This window comes from Heloderma suspectum, chromosome 2 (assembly GCF_057233095.1).
Source record: "Heloderma suspectum isolate Gila_16-S chromosome 2, 16-S_ref, whole genome shotgun sequence".
NCBI lineage: Eukaryota > Metazoa > Chordata > Lepidosauria > Squamata > Helodermatidae > Heloderma > Heloderma suspectum.
In genome coordinates, this window is record NC_139459.1 from 166,517,528 (window position 1) to 166,534,099 (window position 16,572).

At 49.0% G+C, this 16,572-nt stretch overlaps 1 protein-coding gene across 8 annotated transcripts; it reads left to right on the forward strand.

The window, feature by feature from the left end:
• Positions 1-1,554: 1,554 nt before the first annotated feature.
• GTF2F1 (general transcription factor IIF subunit 1) lies at positions 1,555-16,216 on the forward strand. Of its 8 annotated transcripts, none has more exons than XM_084835789.1 (14): positions 1,555-1,919; positions 2,122-2,395; positions 2,599-2,645; positions 3,961-4,033; positions 5,833-6,026; positions 7,030-7,200; positions 8,600-8,781; positions 9,824-9,968; positions 10,155-10,216; positions 10,865-10,984; positions 11,665-11,738; positions 13,532-13,670; positions 14,258-14,390; positions 15,010-16,216. In XM_084835789.1, the coding sequence occupies exons 2-14, from the start codon at positions 2,384-2,386 to the stop codon at positions 15,212-15,214; spliced, it is 1,557 nt and encodes a 518-aa protein (XP_084691915.1). In that variant the 5' UTR covers positions 1,555-1,919; positions 2,122-2,383; the 3' UTR covers positions 15,215-16,216. The 8 variants fall into 8 exon arrangements, with proteins under 8 accessions (XP_084691915.1, XP_084691913.1, XP_084691909.1 ...); XM_084835787.1 differs by having other exon boundaries at positions 1,555-1,599; XM_084835783.1 differs by having other exon boundaries at positions 1,555-1,599; positions 2,301-2,395.
• Positions 16,217-16,572: the final 356 nt, after the last annotated feature.

Consider the following 16,572-nt stretch of genomic DNA (forward strand, 5'->3'; position numbering starts at 1 on the left):
TTGTGTGGCTCTCCCAGCCAAACAGGTAGAGATAGATGCAATGCTGTTTACATATGCAACTGGGAGCAAGTCTGCCGCAGTGGTGAACATGTCCTTCTCGAACCGGGGTGGGGGGCTTTCAGATCTGTGCTCAGCCATAAAGTTGATCAAGTGATTTTGGCCAGCCACTCTCTCAGCCTAGCCTACTCCATTGGGTTGTTGTAGGGGTAAAATGGGATAACCCCCATATACTCTGCTCCTTGAAGGAAGGGCAGGATAAAAAAAAGAATTAAAAAAAAGGAACAAGAATTGCTAACATCTGAACATCTATAAAAAGATGTCAAGCTCTTTCCCCTGACATGCCAATAAACTCGAAATTAATCAGTGTTCCTCTATCTGGATGAATCGGTTTAGTCTGGACTCCCAAGGCAAAGCACTGCAGTACTCCATAATACCACATTTTAAGCCCCAAAGTACATTATTTCTGCCCGCCTGTTCCCAAAAAGGGGTGGCCCACATGGTTGCCATATCAACCCGCAAAGATCCCGCCCCCCTCCTCTAACTTCCGATAAGAGAAACCGGCCATGCCCGGTCAGCAGGTGGAGTTGGCCTTGGCCAAATAGTTTAAAAGAAAGCCATAACGCTCCACAGAGCTGTGACGTCAGGTTCCCGTTAGACTCCATATATAACGTGGAAGTAGTGGAAGTACATATAAATTAAATGTAAACATTTAAATGAAACAGACAAAGCTGTAACAGGCTTTCCTTTGTTGCAGTGCTTTGAAGGAATCCCACAATTGTACGTAGCACTGTTGCTCTTCAAAAAAAAACAAAAAACCAAAACGTGCATAGTTATATTTATTTATTACAATTATTTATCATTATTTATTGTAGTCATTGTATATAATAGTTCATGGCACCAAGTAAAGTGTTACAAGGACATGAGGAAGGGCCCAGTTCCCCAAAGTAAGCTGCACTCATATGCATGTTTACTTGGGAGTAGGCCCCATTGAAATCAGCGAGACTTCCACATAAAACATGCTCAGGAGTAGCCTGCACAGCAAGTGTTCGTTACAGGTTCCCTGGCAGAGCTGACGTGGAGATTTTACATGCGAAGGCTCACCCAGAGTTTGTTTTATTTACTTGTTTCAGTTTATTTTCCGCCCGCTTTTCTACACGTGCATTCAAAGCAGCAGCGGCCCTAGACCTGCTGCCGGCAACTTGACGCCCTTTACACCTCTACGCTTTTGAACTGAGATGACAACTAGAAGTTCCGCAGGTGGAGCCTTCCCAGTGAATCTCCATCTCTCGGATTTCTTCCTTGACACGTGGCATTTAAAATCCGCCACATCTAGCTTCTTTTGTACTTTTTTGGGGTGGGACCAGGCAGGTTTACTTCAACCCCCAGCCACAAAATGGGGACCTCCAATTGTGCAGCGAAAGGCTTTCGCTGACCTTTTATATTAAGTTCCTCTGCCCCTCACATGGAGGATTGCACTAGCTGCAATCGAGTACCGGAAGTCTGGTTAAGACAATCGGAAAGCCCTCTCCCCTTGGTGGCCGGCCGCCCGGGTTTGACGCATGCGTGATGGGGGAAACGGAGGAGGCTTAAGCTGCCTAGGTGAGGGCGACGGGGGGGGGGGACTGGGCGGGGCGGCTCTGCTGCTTCGCCACTGGGCTCAGTCGTCCCGGCTTTAAGCGCCCTCTCCCCTCCTCGGAAGGGGCGCAGGAGCCCGGCTAGGCGCCGCCTCTCTTCTCGCCCGGAGTGCCATCCTGGCGAAAGACCCAGGCGTCCTGGCTCCCAGCTCCCTCGCCGTCCCCCAGTTGCAGAATGGGCCCAGATATCCCGGCTCCACGGGCGCGCCCCCCAGGAGGCCACCGTGCCAGAGACCGGGCTGGCGCGCCCCGCGTTCTTCTTGTGATTCCTGCGGGTTCTACGAGGTACGCGCCTGCGCGTGCTTCGAAGAACATTAAAGATGGTCCCCTGCAATGAAGGGGAGTGTTCTGCACATGCTCAAACGTCCTCTGCTGTTGCATTGGTTGTTGGCGTGTGCTTCTTAAAAAAAGGCTGGCTTCCTGTCGGGGGGGAAAGGCGGTCAGCCTCTGGTCGGCGTTTTGTCCTCTGTTTCTAAAAACTGCGCAGGGTAAAGGCGCTATTTCGAGGAGCCGGAATTGTTGACGAACAGTGGCAGTCCTAGCTGGGGCTGCTCCTTGCTCCTCTTGCCCGTTTCCATCACTTCCCCCAGCACCTCAGCTGACTTCGTTCCCAGAGTTCCCGGTCTTCTGCCTTGACCCGACTCTTCGGTCCTCTTCCTCCCTCAGACTTGTGCTTTTCAGCTGGGCACCTGTGCTCCAGCACAATCTCAGCACAGTCTCAGCTGGGCACCTGTGCTCCACGTCCAGAAATGACTTCTTTGGTGAGTTCCCGTTCTGCTGGGATTCAGGCCGAGTTGTCTGAACTGCCTCTGGTCTGTGGGCATGTCTAATCCTGATTCCCTCCTGGATCATCTCAAAGGCTCAGCCACACTGGCATGTGGGTTGTGGGGTAGCTTGGCCAGGCTTCTCTGTGCTTCCACTTTAACCGGTACAATTCCTGTTCCTTTTTTCTTGTTTTTTGTAGGGGACCAGCAGCCAGACAGCGACTGAATATGTGGTCCGTGTTCCCAAGTAAGTACAATTCTTTCTCTCTCTAGCATATTTTGCATAATTCACATTCTCTTGATAATTTTTCTGCTGATCCAGGCTTGCACATAAATGGAATGAAAGGTGTTGCTTGCTGCTCTTGATGTTCCTGGTGAGAGTGTGTTTCACTGTGAGACCTGCAAGCCAATTAATAGGTGAAGCAGACTCAAGCCTTGAGAGGCAGTCCCTTGACCACTGTTTACACCAGTGTTTCTCAAATTGTGGGGTTGGTCCTAGGGTATGTGTGTGTGGGGATGGATGTTCAAAACATATGGAGGGGGCTTATGAAATTCCAGAGAGATGATTCTGGAGCAGGTACAACCAGAGGCGTTTTTTTTGCCAGTGGCAGAGGTTTAGCATTGTAGCCACTAAAACTGCTATACAAACTATGGAACCTGCCAAGAGAAAGGGAACAGGGAGCTTCTGGCCAAAGCCCCAGTCCGCAGATCTTTATGCACATACACACAGATAATCTGCGTACATGTGGCTGTATGCAAGGATTCTGTGTACTTGCCTGTTGAAAGAGATGGCTGCTGGTGTTTAGAGTGGGGTGGGGGCTTAGACTATGTTTAGAAGGCATCTGAGTTCAACTCTCTTGAAAAACATCGGCTTATGCATGCGCATGCATAGAGCCTATATGTGTGCAAGATGGATTCCTGTGGCTTGTATTCTACTTTAATTGTTCAGAATTAATGAACCACATTGCTAAAACCAAAGGCTTTTTCTGTGGTGGCTTTGTTGCTTGTGTGCATATTCTGTAGCACTTCTTGTGTGCAGGGCATTTTATAGTGCTCTTTCCTCCATGCAACGGTGTGGGAAAAGGTTGCTGATGCTGTTGTTTTAATACATGGAGAACTGAAACTTCAATAGAGTCTCTTGCCCAAAAGCCATGTGCTGATTTGATGGCTGAACTGGAGTCTGTCTGCTTAACCGCACTACCTCCTAGCTCGATCGTCTGCCAACCTGCTGGTCTCTATTCTGTTGTCTTTGCAGCAGCTGGTACAAGAAGGGATGGGAAAGATGGGAGGGGGGAACTGGCGGGAGGACATAAAATAAGATGGAGGGCCGCAGGTTGCCCATCTCTGTGGTAGAGATACACCTTAAAATGTGCTGGTTAAAGCCACTGGCCATCAACCATGCTAAAGCATACTCATGCCTCCTTCTCCCTTTCTGCAGGGGTGTGGGGATGGATTTCCCCTGTTGACCAGAAAACGACTCCCCTCTGTGAGGCATTCCCACTTTGCTCCAACCTTGAGTGCTGGGCACTGATCTGACTCATTTCTGCCTCCTTTTTCCACAGGAACACCTCCAAGAAATACAATATTATGGCCTTCAATGCTGCGGACAAAGTCAACTTTGCCACCTGGCACCAGGTAGGGCCCTGCACTCAGGCTAATGGAGTTGCCAAGCCAGGCAGTAGCTGGTTGCACTTTGCATGTTGAGCATCTTGCCTAGCAGCCTTGAATGCAATTATTTGGAGGACTTTCTGTGCCCATACGAGCTCATCTGGACCTTAAGATTGGCCTTAGAAGCCCTGCTGGTTGGAAAGATTAGACTGGTGGGTACCAGAGATGGGACCTTTTCAGTGGTGGCCCTTCCTGGAGTTCATTCTGCAGGAGTTCCATCATGTCTCCACTTTCCCTGTTTTTAAAAAAGCCCTGGAGACTTTTCTCTTTTGCAAGGCCTTTTATTATAGCTTTCTGCTAAGTTTCTATCTTTTATCCCAGTGTGTTTTAATCTCTGAGTATCTGATACTCTTTGAACTGTATTTATGATAGTTTTATGTATTGGGGAGCTCCTCAGAAGGATATAAATGACAATAATTGATATATAATAAATCACATGGGCACCACATGTCTTTCTGGTACGAATCTTGGATGCAGTGCTTTTTTGCTGGTGAGGATATGAGGTCTCTGGCGTACCATCTCAGCCAACCCTGGAGCAGGGCCTTGGTTGTGCCACAGTCTCCCTCCTCAGCTCCAGCAACATGAGCCAGAGAAGAACCTATAGTAGTGGGTCAGCCCAGTAGGGGCTTCTTGGGGCAGCCAGTTGGCATCTCTGTCCTCTTCTGTGTTAGCCTGTTTCATTTTTTATCTGTTTATGGGATGGAAGTCCAGTTCTCACCAAAGTGCTAAACCTGTGTCTGGGCTGTACCACTTCAGACTAGAGATGGGGGCTCATAGGATGGAATGCTCCTCCGTGGGGTTGGGGGAAGATTCCTACATGTGGAAAATGAGCAGATCAGGGAGAAGACTAAGCAACAGCTCTTCTCCCTGGCATGCTACTTTTCCACATGCAAAGATTTTTATTTTTCATTTGGTGGTGCATCAGGTGAGCCCACCCGTAGTGGTACAGTCTAGATTTAGATCCGGGTTTGCCGTTTCTGTGAGAACGAGGCCGTTCCTTTTTAATTGATTTGCCTTATTTTAAATATATATATATATCTCCCATTTTTTTTCAAAGAGGAACTCAAAATGGCTTACAAATGCAAAATCTACACGCAGTGAAACCAAATCCGTAACATGCATTAAACAACCATCAGATGATACTGCTATAAACGAAAACAGCAGCTCATATAACCCAGAAAAACAAAACGAAGGCATAGGACATATTCATCACAAGGGGAAAGAGGCTTCAGAGCTGAAGGCCTTCGTAAACAGCCAGGTTTAAACATCTAAAACCATAGAGGGTTGGGGCGTGGTGAATTTCGGCTGGGAGGGCACTCCACAGGGCGGGGGTCACAACAGAAAAGGCTGTGCTTGTCATTGCCACCAGACAGCCAAAGAATCCGGGGCAGGCCTTGGATGATGAGCAGAACATGTGGGAAGGAACGCGCCCCAAAGGCTTGTTCTGTGCGTTGCGTGCACACAGCTGTAGAGAGGCCCTTGGCCTTTGTGACTATGCGCAGCCAGGCTGTGGGGCTTCTCCGCAGGTGCGCATTCCTGCAACTGAACCCTAGTGCTCCTGGTTGTCACAATCACATGACTTCAGCTGTAAAGGAAGCAGGTGCCACCTGAGCGAGACAAATAGTACAAATGGCTACTGCACGGGAACCCACACTTTGTGCAAGAGGGCCGTTAGCGTGCGGTGCGGTTTCTCAGGAACGCACACCCCATCTTACTGGAGACGCTGCAATGTTTCCTTGGCACTCTTCTTTCCTGCTCCTCCCTAGGCAAAGATGGAGCGAGATCTCAGCAACAAGAAGATCTACCAGGAGGAAGAGATGCCGGAGTCGGGAGCTGGCAGCGAGTTCAACCGCAAGCTGCGGGAGGAGGCACGGCGCAAGAAATATGGCATCATCCTGAAGGAGTTCAAGCTTGAAGACCAGCCCTGGCTCCTGAAAGTTAACGGCAAGGCTGGACGCAAGTGAGCAGTGGGGGCTTTTTGCCAAATGGGGTCTCGGCTTTGACTTGTGGGATACTCTTGCTCTTCAGTTTGTTCTTGCCAGGAAAAGTGTTGGGTGGGAGCACACGGAGAGCCTCTCCAGTGTTGTGAGTAGGGAATGGAGCAATTTACTCAACCAGAGCATAAGATCTGTGCTGGATCCAACCAAAGGCCTTTTAGTCCAGCATTCTGTTTTTACAGTAGCCAACCAGATGCTTCCATGGGAAGCCCACAAGCATGATATGAGCACAACAGCACCCTCATATTCCCTAGCAACTGGCCAAATGAGGTATACTGCTCCTGATACTGGAGGTAGCATATCACCATCTTGACCTTAGCCTCCATGAATTTGCCTAATCCCCTTTTAAAGTTGTTCAAGTTGGTGGCTATCACTACTTCTTTTGGGAGCAAATTGTAGTTTAACTATGTGCTGTGTGAAGAAATACTTCCTTTTATCTGTCCTATACCAGTTAAAACTTATAAATCTTGTTTAATTTGCATGCTTTTGTTCTGGTTCCAAACTTGGGGAAGGGGTTGCAAAACAAAGAAACTGATCCCACACCCCAAAGCTGTATAATTTTCAATAGCCATAAGTACTTGTTTTATATATTTTAAATTGTTTTATTGTGTGCTGTTTGGTTTTAATTTTTGTGAACCGCCCAGAGAGCTTCGGCTATTGGGAGGTATAGAAATGAAATAAATAAATATAAATAAATAAATACTAGAAACTCTCTTTTTAAAAAAAAAAGTTTATTTAAGCAGAAGCTAAAAGTCTCAGTACTTAGGAGAACTTCTCAGATTTTGTATTACAAGCTGTATTCCTCAGTTTGTACTGTTATGATTACAGATTCTTAGGTGTGTGTCGTTTTCCCCCTGGTTATGCATTATTTCTTTCTGGATCTGGAGCCAAAACTTTTGGATCCTGGCCTTCTAACGGTGCTTCAGCTTTAAACTATGACGCTGCCTCATGTTTCTTTCCACTCAGGTTCAAAGGTGTGAAAAAGGGTGGTGTGACAGAGAACACCTCCTACTACATCTTCACACAGTGTCCAGATGGTGCCTTTGAAGCCTTCCCGGTCAACAACTGGTATAACTTTACGCCCATTGCCAAGCACCGCACGTTGACTGCAGAGGAAGCCGAGGAGGAGTGGGAGAGGTGAGCGTGGGAGATTTTCATTCCTGCCTAAGAGATGTTGGATCAGGGCTTGCAGAAAGGCCTGAGAGGCTGGTGCCTGCTGGGAGCAGCACTTACAGCAACTTTACATCCTCAGCCAACCTGGGCAGTACCAAGAGATGGTGGGGTGTTGAAAAGAACTGGAAAAGCAAAGGAATAGCTAAGTTAGTCAAAATGCTGGAGAGGCTCCCTGGGAGTTAATGAGTAAGCAGCCTTCTCATGGCCTGATAGGGAGAGGGTTTGGGACACTCCCAGGATGTGCCAGTGTCCCGCTTCTGGTACAGAGCTCCTGCTGCTATTATCATTTTGTGATACAGAGTAACACAAAAGATTAGTCCCTGCCCCAAGGAGCTTACAATCTGAAGTGTGCCACAGAGGAGGCAACAGAAGGATGTGAGGGTCGACATGGGAAGAATATGCATTTGTCTCAGTTATGCATCCTTGGGTTTACTGTGCTAGTGATGTTCTAGCTTTTAGGGGCTTCGTGTTGGGTGCTGAGTCCAGGCTTTCAGTTCTGCCTGAATCCTCACTGAAATCTATAAGCCAGGGTCCAAAGAGGTCCTCTTCATGCAACCAAGGTCTTACATGCGCCCAGTAAGTGCTTGTCTTTTTTAACTTTGGCCAGCAGACTCCCATGCTGTATCATTCCCTTCCGTTTCAAAAACAACTTGCATGGAAGGCCTGCTGCTCAAGAAACACATGTCGGAAGTAGGGTAATAAATGCCAAGCGTTTACATTGCATTTTGGAGTTTAAGTACTTTATATTCATTATCTCAGAGCGTCGGCTATTGGGTGGTATAGAAACGTAATGAATAAAATAAAATCTCAAGGGTTGTTACAAGAGCCCTGTAAGGTAGGTCAGTATTATCATCCTCGCCATATTGCAGGCAGGAGATTACGTTTTGTAAGGCTGCCTCATGAGTTCGCGGCAGGGGTGAGATTTGGGCCAGGGATTGACTGATTGCTTATATTTGCATCCTGCCTTTTCCCCCCTCTTGCAAGGAGCCCAAGCCAGCTTACATGCTCCTCCTTCTCTCCACTTAGTCTTCAGCCAGTGTGCTACTCCAGTTCTTCACAGCGCCGTTTTGTGGATCTTAGCCCAAAGACCCTACTCCTGGGACTTGGAACAGAACTGAGGCATTTGGCAAGGGCTGGGGTGCCAATTGTCCTTTTCACCCAGCACCAAAATACTTCCCTATGCACTCCTAAAAACCAGGAACGGAGCCGAAGGGTTCTAGATGCCACAGTATGCTTTTCGGGCCTTGTTAAGGCCTTAGCCCAGGTTCTTGCAAGCGTCTCTTCTGGCTGAGCCTCGCCCCCGCAAGTCGGGCTTTAACTAACAAGCAGTCCAGGTGAGGCTGGTCCTTCCTCTCCTCTGCAGGCGGAACAAGGTGCTGAACCACTTCAGCATTATGCAGCAGCGGCGGCTGAAGGACCGTGGCGAGGAAGAAGAGGAGGAGAAGGAAAAGAAAGGCAGAAAGAAAGGGGGTGACCTCAGAATCCATGACCTGGAAGATGACCTGGAGATGAGCTCAGATGACAGCGAGTCCAGCGACGCTGATGGTGTGTGTGTGTGTGTTTGGGGGGGGGGGGGGCGCAGCTGGGGATCCCTGTCCATGTGGGATCCTGAAGGGCCTCTTGGAGAGGTGGTGGCGGCAGCTTGCTTTATTACGGGCTCACCCGGCCCTCGGCCCACCAAGTCTTTCTTCCTTCCTGTCTGGGGAATTCTGGGAAGGGGTGCCCTGGTGGGCTTGGGGCAATGTCTGTGAGGATGTATAGAAGACACAAAGATGGCTGTGCCTTCCAAGAATGCATGCAAGATGATGCACCAGGGGTGGGGTTATGTGCTTCACAATTCACTAGTCTTTTCATCCCCTAAGGCAGGGATGGGTAAACTTCAGGCTTGTGGGATCTATTTTGTTCTTATTAGAATTTAGAGAATCCTCAACTGGAGGTTGGTGCAAGAGACATACACTTAGGATTAAGGAATTCTGAGCTCAGGAATTTGTTTTGAGTTCTAGAACTGAATGGAACTCACAGTCCTTCCACACAAAAATCCACTCCTGGTTACTCCAGGCTTTCTTCATCTCAGCAGGATAATTTAGGGTGGGAGGGAAGTCATTTTGTTGTTGATATTTGTCAGGGTTCTCCTTATGACCTGGACCACCTGAGCAACTCAGGTGTGATGAAGCCAGAGCTCCAGAAATGCAGCCAGTGCCGTAGCCCTGCTACCAGCGCCGTAGCCCAGCTACCAGCGCCGCTTTGTAACATGTTTGGACCATGCAACAAGGATGGGGGTCCTTCCAAAAGCCTCACACACTTCCCTACATCTCTTGCATCTGCTGTTGCTTGGGCGTCTTTCTGCCTGGGCTCAGGCACTATCACTAGTGGAGTAGGCAGACCTCCTTTGACCCCCCCCCCCCCATGTATTGAATCTGTTTTCAGGATCCCAGCATGTCCCAATCTGCAGCATTTGCTCTATGCTGTGTAAAGGGCTTCCTTGTTTACTTGGATTGAAACCTGTTGCCTGCCCCTTTCAGGGGATGGCCTTGAGAGGTTTGCCTTTTCGGGAAAGTGGGTAACGTTGCCCATCATCCCTCATTAGGCGAGAAGCCAGCCAAGCCCAAGAAGAAAGCCCCTCTGACCAAGAAGAAGAAAAAGAAGAAGGGATCCGATGATGAAGCCTTTGAAGACAGCGACGATGGGGACTTCGAAGGCCAGGAGGTGGACTACATGTCTGATGGGTCTAGGTAGGCACCACTGTGGGCTGTTTCTTCCCAGCTGGGACTAGCATTGCCTGAGCATCCCCCGTGTGGCCCTGCTGCTCCTTCCCATTTTTCCTCAGATGGGGCAAGTGACGTTCCCTGCTGCCACTTTACATTGCCGTCAGCGCGTTGCGTTACTCACGCCAGGGCCTTCTTTCTGTCCTCTTACAGCAGTTCGGTCGAGGAAGTGGTGGGCAAACCCAAGGTGACCAAAGAGGAAGACATTCCCAAAGGTTCGTGGCTTATTAAGCGGACTAGCTGCACGCTCACCAACGAGTCAAGACAGCAGCGAGGCCAAGAGCCCTCCCAAACGGGGTTTTCTTTGCCTGCTGGCTCTGGTGGTTATCTTGCCTGTCTCCTTGGTAGGGTGTATGGCTGTGTCAGTTGGGGGAGTGGGGTTGCAGTTCACATGCAATTTGGTTTTGTTCTCCCTTTGCCCTTATCTGAGGTAGGCTACAACTGTAGGTCAGTTTTATGCCAACTCAAGTATCATGGCTTTCCCCCATAGAATCTTGGGAGCTGTGGTTCAGTGAGACTGCTGAGCATTATCTGTTTAAAGATCCCTGACACACCCCCAACCCCCCTCTCCAGGACTGCACCTCCAGCAGAGATCACCAGGTCTATGGGCCTGATAGGCTTCCTTTTAGTGGACATTGGCATGGGGTAAGGAGAAAACTGCTGGGCAGATCTGCATCATTGCCAACTGAACGTCTGTCCCGTTCCCATCTGCGCCTATGTCTGTGCCTGTAATGGGCAGGGTGAACAACCATGAGCTTCTGTGTCTCCAGGTCAGATCACGCAAGCTCCCGAAGGACATTTGCTTGGAGGCGAGTCAACAAAGGTCTGCTTCCTCCTAAACCCATTGCCTTCTTACTCTGCAGGTATAGATGAAGCAAGTGATAGTAGTGAAGAGAGCGAGGAGGAGAAGCCAGCAGAGGAGAAGGAGGAGGAAGAGGAGGAGAAGAAGATCCCTACGCCACAGGACAAGAAGAAAAAGAAAGGTGAAGAAGGTCAGGCTGCTGAAGCTGGATATGGCAGAAGGATGGGAAGGGGAAGCACGGATCAGGCTTAGGAACGATAAAGACAGGGCTGAATGTGTGCCGTAACTGCACAGAATATGGTAATAGGCGTAGAATTCAACTCCTCAAGAATCTTAATGTCCACTTAAGCCCCCCTCCCTTTTTTAAGATCAAGGTTCTAGCCCTTATGGATGCAGAGATATGCTTTAAAGTGTGTGGTCGTGTTTGTTGGATTCAGGGTTCAAGTGCCCTGTATAGCAACTAACTTCTCCTCTGCCTAGCACAGCAGTTTAAATAATGAAAGCCTTTAAACAAGCCATACACACTTGCCTAATTTTATATAGGTTGCTGAATTCTGCTTCCCTTGGTGCAGAATTTTACCTCTGGTAGTGCGCGCAGCCCTGGCCGCCTGAAATGAGTCTCCAGCAACACACTCCAACTAGCTGGGAGTCCAGAAGCGTTGGGAGCTTGAACACCAAAGCTCTACTTCTGGCCTTGCCACCTTAGGGGAGAGTGTAGTACTTTATTTCTGGACTGAGCAGCCTTGCAGTAGCTGTAGGGGATTCCCTGTTGAGCAAGGGGCAGCCTGAGCTCCCCAGGTCCAGTGGCTGGTGGCCATGAGGCAGCAAAGCCCTGACTGACGCGTTGGCTCTGCTTTACAGACAGCAGTGATGAGTCCGAGACATCTGAGGACAGCGACATTGACAGTGAAGCATCGTCAGCGCTCTTCATGATGGTAATCCCAGATACAGCCTAGGGGTGGGGCTTGCCTGGGGCTTCACTCCTGTACCTTGATTGGCTGCTGAAGTTCCCAGGTCAGGCGTGGTCTCCATATGCAGTAGAATGGACTGTACCACTTATGGTTGCTGTGGGGTGTTGCATTTTTTTTAATGCTTTCTTACATTAACACCCTGCAAATCGAGAATGAGCACAGCAAAGAGTGGCTGGACCTATAACCTCCTGAAAACACATTCCTCCCCCCGCACGCGCGCACACACCGCTCCCCAGCTGCAGCTTGAACAACCCATTCCAGGCCCCTCTGCCACTGCAGGATTTGTGGTTTCCTGCTGCTTTCTGAGTGGACTAGGCCTCCGTCTCATAATGTGGTGTGTGGTGCAATTTTCCACCTTGACAATTTCAGCTGAGCGACCACAGAGCTGATTTAAAGTGCTGACCCAAGGAAGGTCATCTCACTCTATAGGGGCTCCTCTGTGGAAGCTCTAAAAATTCCCATTAGGATTTTTTTTGTGGTTATGCTCATGATTGTGCTCCATGTGAAGGAAGTTCTGTTGCAGCAGGGTGTCCAGTGATTCTCTAAGGCTGGGTACAGGATCTGCCTTCTGTAGATGGAAGGGTTCCACTCACAGAAGGTGCCTCTGCCTGATTTTCCCTTTCTGCATCACAGCTCACCTCCCCTGACCCTCTGTAGCATTTTCAGGGGGCTAGAGAGGCTGCTGTGCAGGGGGGTGGGCACACACATCTGGATCTATCCCCTAATGTTTTTGTTCTTAAAGGGCTATTTACATAGGCCTCAAAATCATGGAGAAAAATGTTTTTTTGCCACTGTTTTAAAGTGGACTTGATCTCTGGTAAAGACTATGAACTAAAGAAGTGTTGGGAAGAGAGACGCACACTACTATCCTTTTCATGTTCTGTGCCTGTCAGTAAATGCCAGTCCCAGCCTCTGGCTCACTACTCACCAGCATCTCCTCCGCAACTGCCATAAACTGCCTTGAGGGCTCAGTTTGGGCAAAAAGACAAACAAGAAATGTTTTGACATTAGTTAATAATTCCACAAGTGTTTTTGCAGTTAGGGCAGACCTTTTGCGGGTGACATGGTCTTGTGTTCGCACAAACAGAGGCCATACCATTGCGATACCATAACTCAAGACTCTTGAGTAAAACTCTCCTTCGTTTGTCCTAACACAATCTGACTGTAACCTGATTACACTGGGCAACTTAATGTTTGTGTGCTGTGCATAATTCTCCTGATGGTGGATCTGCCAACTTGCTCTCTTTTGACTTAATGGTCAGTGTCTAATGGTTTGCTAATCCTTTCTCCTCCGGTTTTGTTTTCCTGACCCCTTTGTCTGTGGTTAGGTTAGGACAGCCTTGCAAATCAGTCCATGGAAGTTACTAGTCCATGAAATGTTTTATTTGACTGCTTGCCAATGCACTTACGTTTTTGCCTTCTGGAGCCTCAAGGGAGGGACAGGGTGAGTGACTTTCCCTGCCCAGATGTGTCCTGGCAACTGGCTATCTTACAAGCCTGAGTCAGCCCCGTTGGCTCCACGACCTAGGCTTGATCATCCTGCCTCATCTTCCTGCATTGAGCCTGTCTGAACTGCTCTTCCCAGCACCAGCTGTCTTCAGGCCTGGCAGAGCAGTTCTGTCCTGCTGTTTGCTCATGCTCAGTAGGTGTTTTAAGTCAATGGAACAAGAGGTTCCTGTTTGGGTATCTCTGACTGGAACTATAGTGCTCGAGAGGAAGAGCCATCCCCAGCTGAGCCTGTGTTTCTGCCACTGCAGAAGAAGAAGACCCCGCCCAAGAAGGAGCGCAAGGGCTCGGCAAGCAGCTCACAAGGGAACAGCCGCCCAGGAACACCCTTGGTGGATGCCGGCAGCACCTCCTCCACACTCCGGGCTGCAGCCAATAAACTGGAGCAAGGTACGGCAGGGTGGGAGCACAGGACAGGATTTGACCTTGTCTGCTTCTTGTGCATTCTGAAGCCAGTGTATTTCTGAACCATGTGTGTGGATCTTTCCTTTTTGAAGCAAATGTTTAGGCTTCCTGAGGCATTTTGCAAGCTGTGTATGCAAAAGGCTCTAGGGCTCAGTGGGCATGGCTCCTTTGTGAACCCGTTCTCTTGCCTCCTCTTTATGGCTTTCAGTCACTCTCTGCTCCCATTCTTTGCACCCCATTTGGTCACTGTTCTGCTAGCAACAAAAAGCAGATCTTGCAAAAATTCAAATCTTGGGAGCAAATAAGCACACTTACGTCTGGGTGCAGAGCTTTTTTCGTTGGGATAGAGTTTTCAGTAGTACGCCATTGGACTAAACCATATGCTTAAGAGAACTGAAAACAGCAAGGAACCCAGAATACCAGTTCCCTCTTCAGCCACTCTGTGAGGGCCAGATTTCCTTTATTTCCCCAGGCAGGGAAGAACCGGTCTGGTCTGGGCCCTGGGGGTTGAAGGGGAAGGGGCTTTGGGATCAAAGTCCTGACGTGGGGCTGGTCTTGTTTCCCTGGAACAGGTAAGCGGCAAGCAGGTTCTAGCGACCTCCCTGCAGCCAAGAGGTTGAAAATAGATGCTGGGCCCCAGGCCACCCCGACCTCTGGGAAGTCCACCCCGCAGCCACAGTCGGGCAAGTCAACACCTAGCAGTGGGTAAGTGTGTGAATGCCAGCTTTTGCAGCCACATGCTTTGGTCAGAACAGGCTTGGGTGGGGAGCAGATATATGGGAAGGAAGGTCCTTGCTGTGGGTTGGGTCCCGCAATTACTTCTAAAATATTACAGCACCATCAATGCACATGAGCTTTTGAGAAACGCTCTGTACACCCTGCATTTAAAAAAAATCCCTAGCTAAGCTACATCTAGTGTAGCTTAGTGGCCTAGGGGTATGAGTTGAGGAGAGGGAGCCCTTAGTTCACATCCCAACTCAGCTATGGGCATAGGCTAGCCACTATTTCTGTTGGCCTCCACCTCCTCCCATCTGCAATCTGGGAATAATAATACTGGCCTTGCAGGGCTGTTGTAAGGAATACTGCGATAATGTATGTGAAACACTGAGCGCTTGTACGTTTACTCTTCCAAACCATGCGGTTGCCATATACAGCTATTCACACCAGAGAAAGGTGTTGGGACAATAATACTGGCACTGACTTCCCACAGAGAGAGCTGGGGGGGGGGGTGTAAATGTGCTTCCTCCTTCAGGGGCCCCTTCCCCTGCTTATGGCTTCGTGCTGTAGCTGCTGCCTGCCCCTTAGCCGGTTTCCTTCCTTGCAGCGATGTGCAGCTGACAGAGGATGCCGTGCGCCGCTACTTGACCCGCAAGCCCATGACCACCAAGGACCTGCTGAAAAAGTTCCAGACCAAGAAAACGGGGCTGAGCAGCGAGAAGACAGTCAACGTGCTGGCCCAGATCCTGAAGCACCTCAACCCTGAGCGCAAGAACATCAATGACAAGATGCACTTTTTCCTCAAGGAATGAGGAGGCCAGAGGAGGGGCCAGATACAAACTGTCCTTCGGTACCCACCATCCTTCTGGGCAGCTCTGAGCCCCTTGCACTGAACCAGGAGCTGTGGTGGCTGGGAGCTAGGGCCGTGTGGGCTGGCATTTGCACCCTTTGGGAGAAGGGGAAGGGCCACTGTCTTGCCGTCATCTGGGTGCCCCATTGAGATAAGGGCTGGTGGCAGGGGGCAGAAGACTGGCACAGCCTATTAAGGAGCTTTGAAGGTATGGCCTGTCTGAGTGGGGGGGGGGATAGTTTTCTCTTCCATGTGGGAGGGGTTCACCATCTAAATGCTCCCATTTTGGGGAAATAAACAGGGACATCTCTTATACCCTTTTCCCCGTGTTTTCTCCTATGGTAGGCAAACCACTGTCCCTCTGCAAGTTGCTTGCAACCTGTTCCATTCTTCTCTCCTTGTTCCCCTTACCCAAAAGGACAGAGACTCTGAGAAAGCCATTAGTGGTACACAAATACTTTTCCATGTAACTTTTTTTCAAGGTCTGAAACTGTATGCTCTGACAAACAGAAAGGATTTGGACGAGAACACCCTGCTGTGACTAGTTTCCTTTGGCTGAAAACACATGATTGTTTTAAGTTTGCAATAAACAGCTTTGGGCTTTAAAAAAAGAGAGAGCTCTGAATTTCAAATTCTATAATGAATGGGAATAGCTTAGATTTGCATATACATATTTAACTTTAATGCTCTAGAATTGCTCCATAGTTCCATGATTTGTCTTTGGGAGGGGGTAGGTGCAGAAATAGGAGTTTTGAGTTAGTGGGTGTTTGTTTTTGTTTTTTTAGGGGGGGAAGAATTTGCTGAGGCACCTGGAAAAGGTGTTCCCCTCTTCATTTAGTCTACCAACTGGTATCTCCTGCTTATTTGCAAAACACTTGTGACTGTTTCCATGCAGAATTCTAGATGGCATTCTTACATCTGTGATTGACCTGGTTGCAGTAAAATTACAGTGTTTGTGCATAGCTCTGGACAAGTGGTCAAAATGGGCATGAATGTATGCATTGGCAGGGAGCATTGTTGGGTTGCACTTTGGGGCTTCATTCCCAACCAGTACACACTGAAGTAGTATTTCTACACAGGCCTGTACGCATACACCCCAATGTGTGTAGGTTCTGAAGGTACAGTCTGCTCAGGGCATACATAGGTTTGGGTGGTGTGCATGCATGTGTACATTGGTGCCTGTTCAGAAGGTCTAAGAGCATGTAGAGTGAGGTCAGCAGTATAATCCCCATCCCTCCTGCATACAATGTACCCAACTTGAGTGTGAGAGTGTGTGTGTGTGTATCCCCTTTGTGTGTCTTTCTCCTTATTTAAAGACCA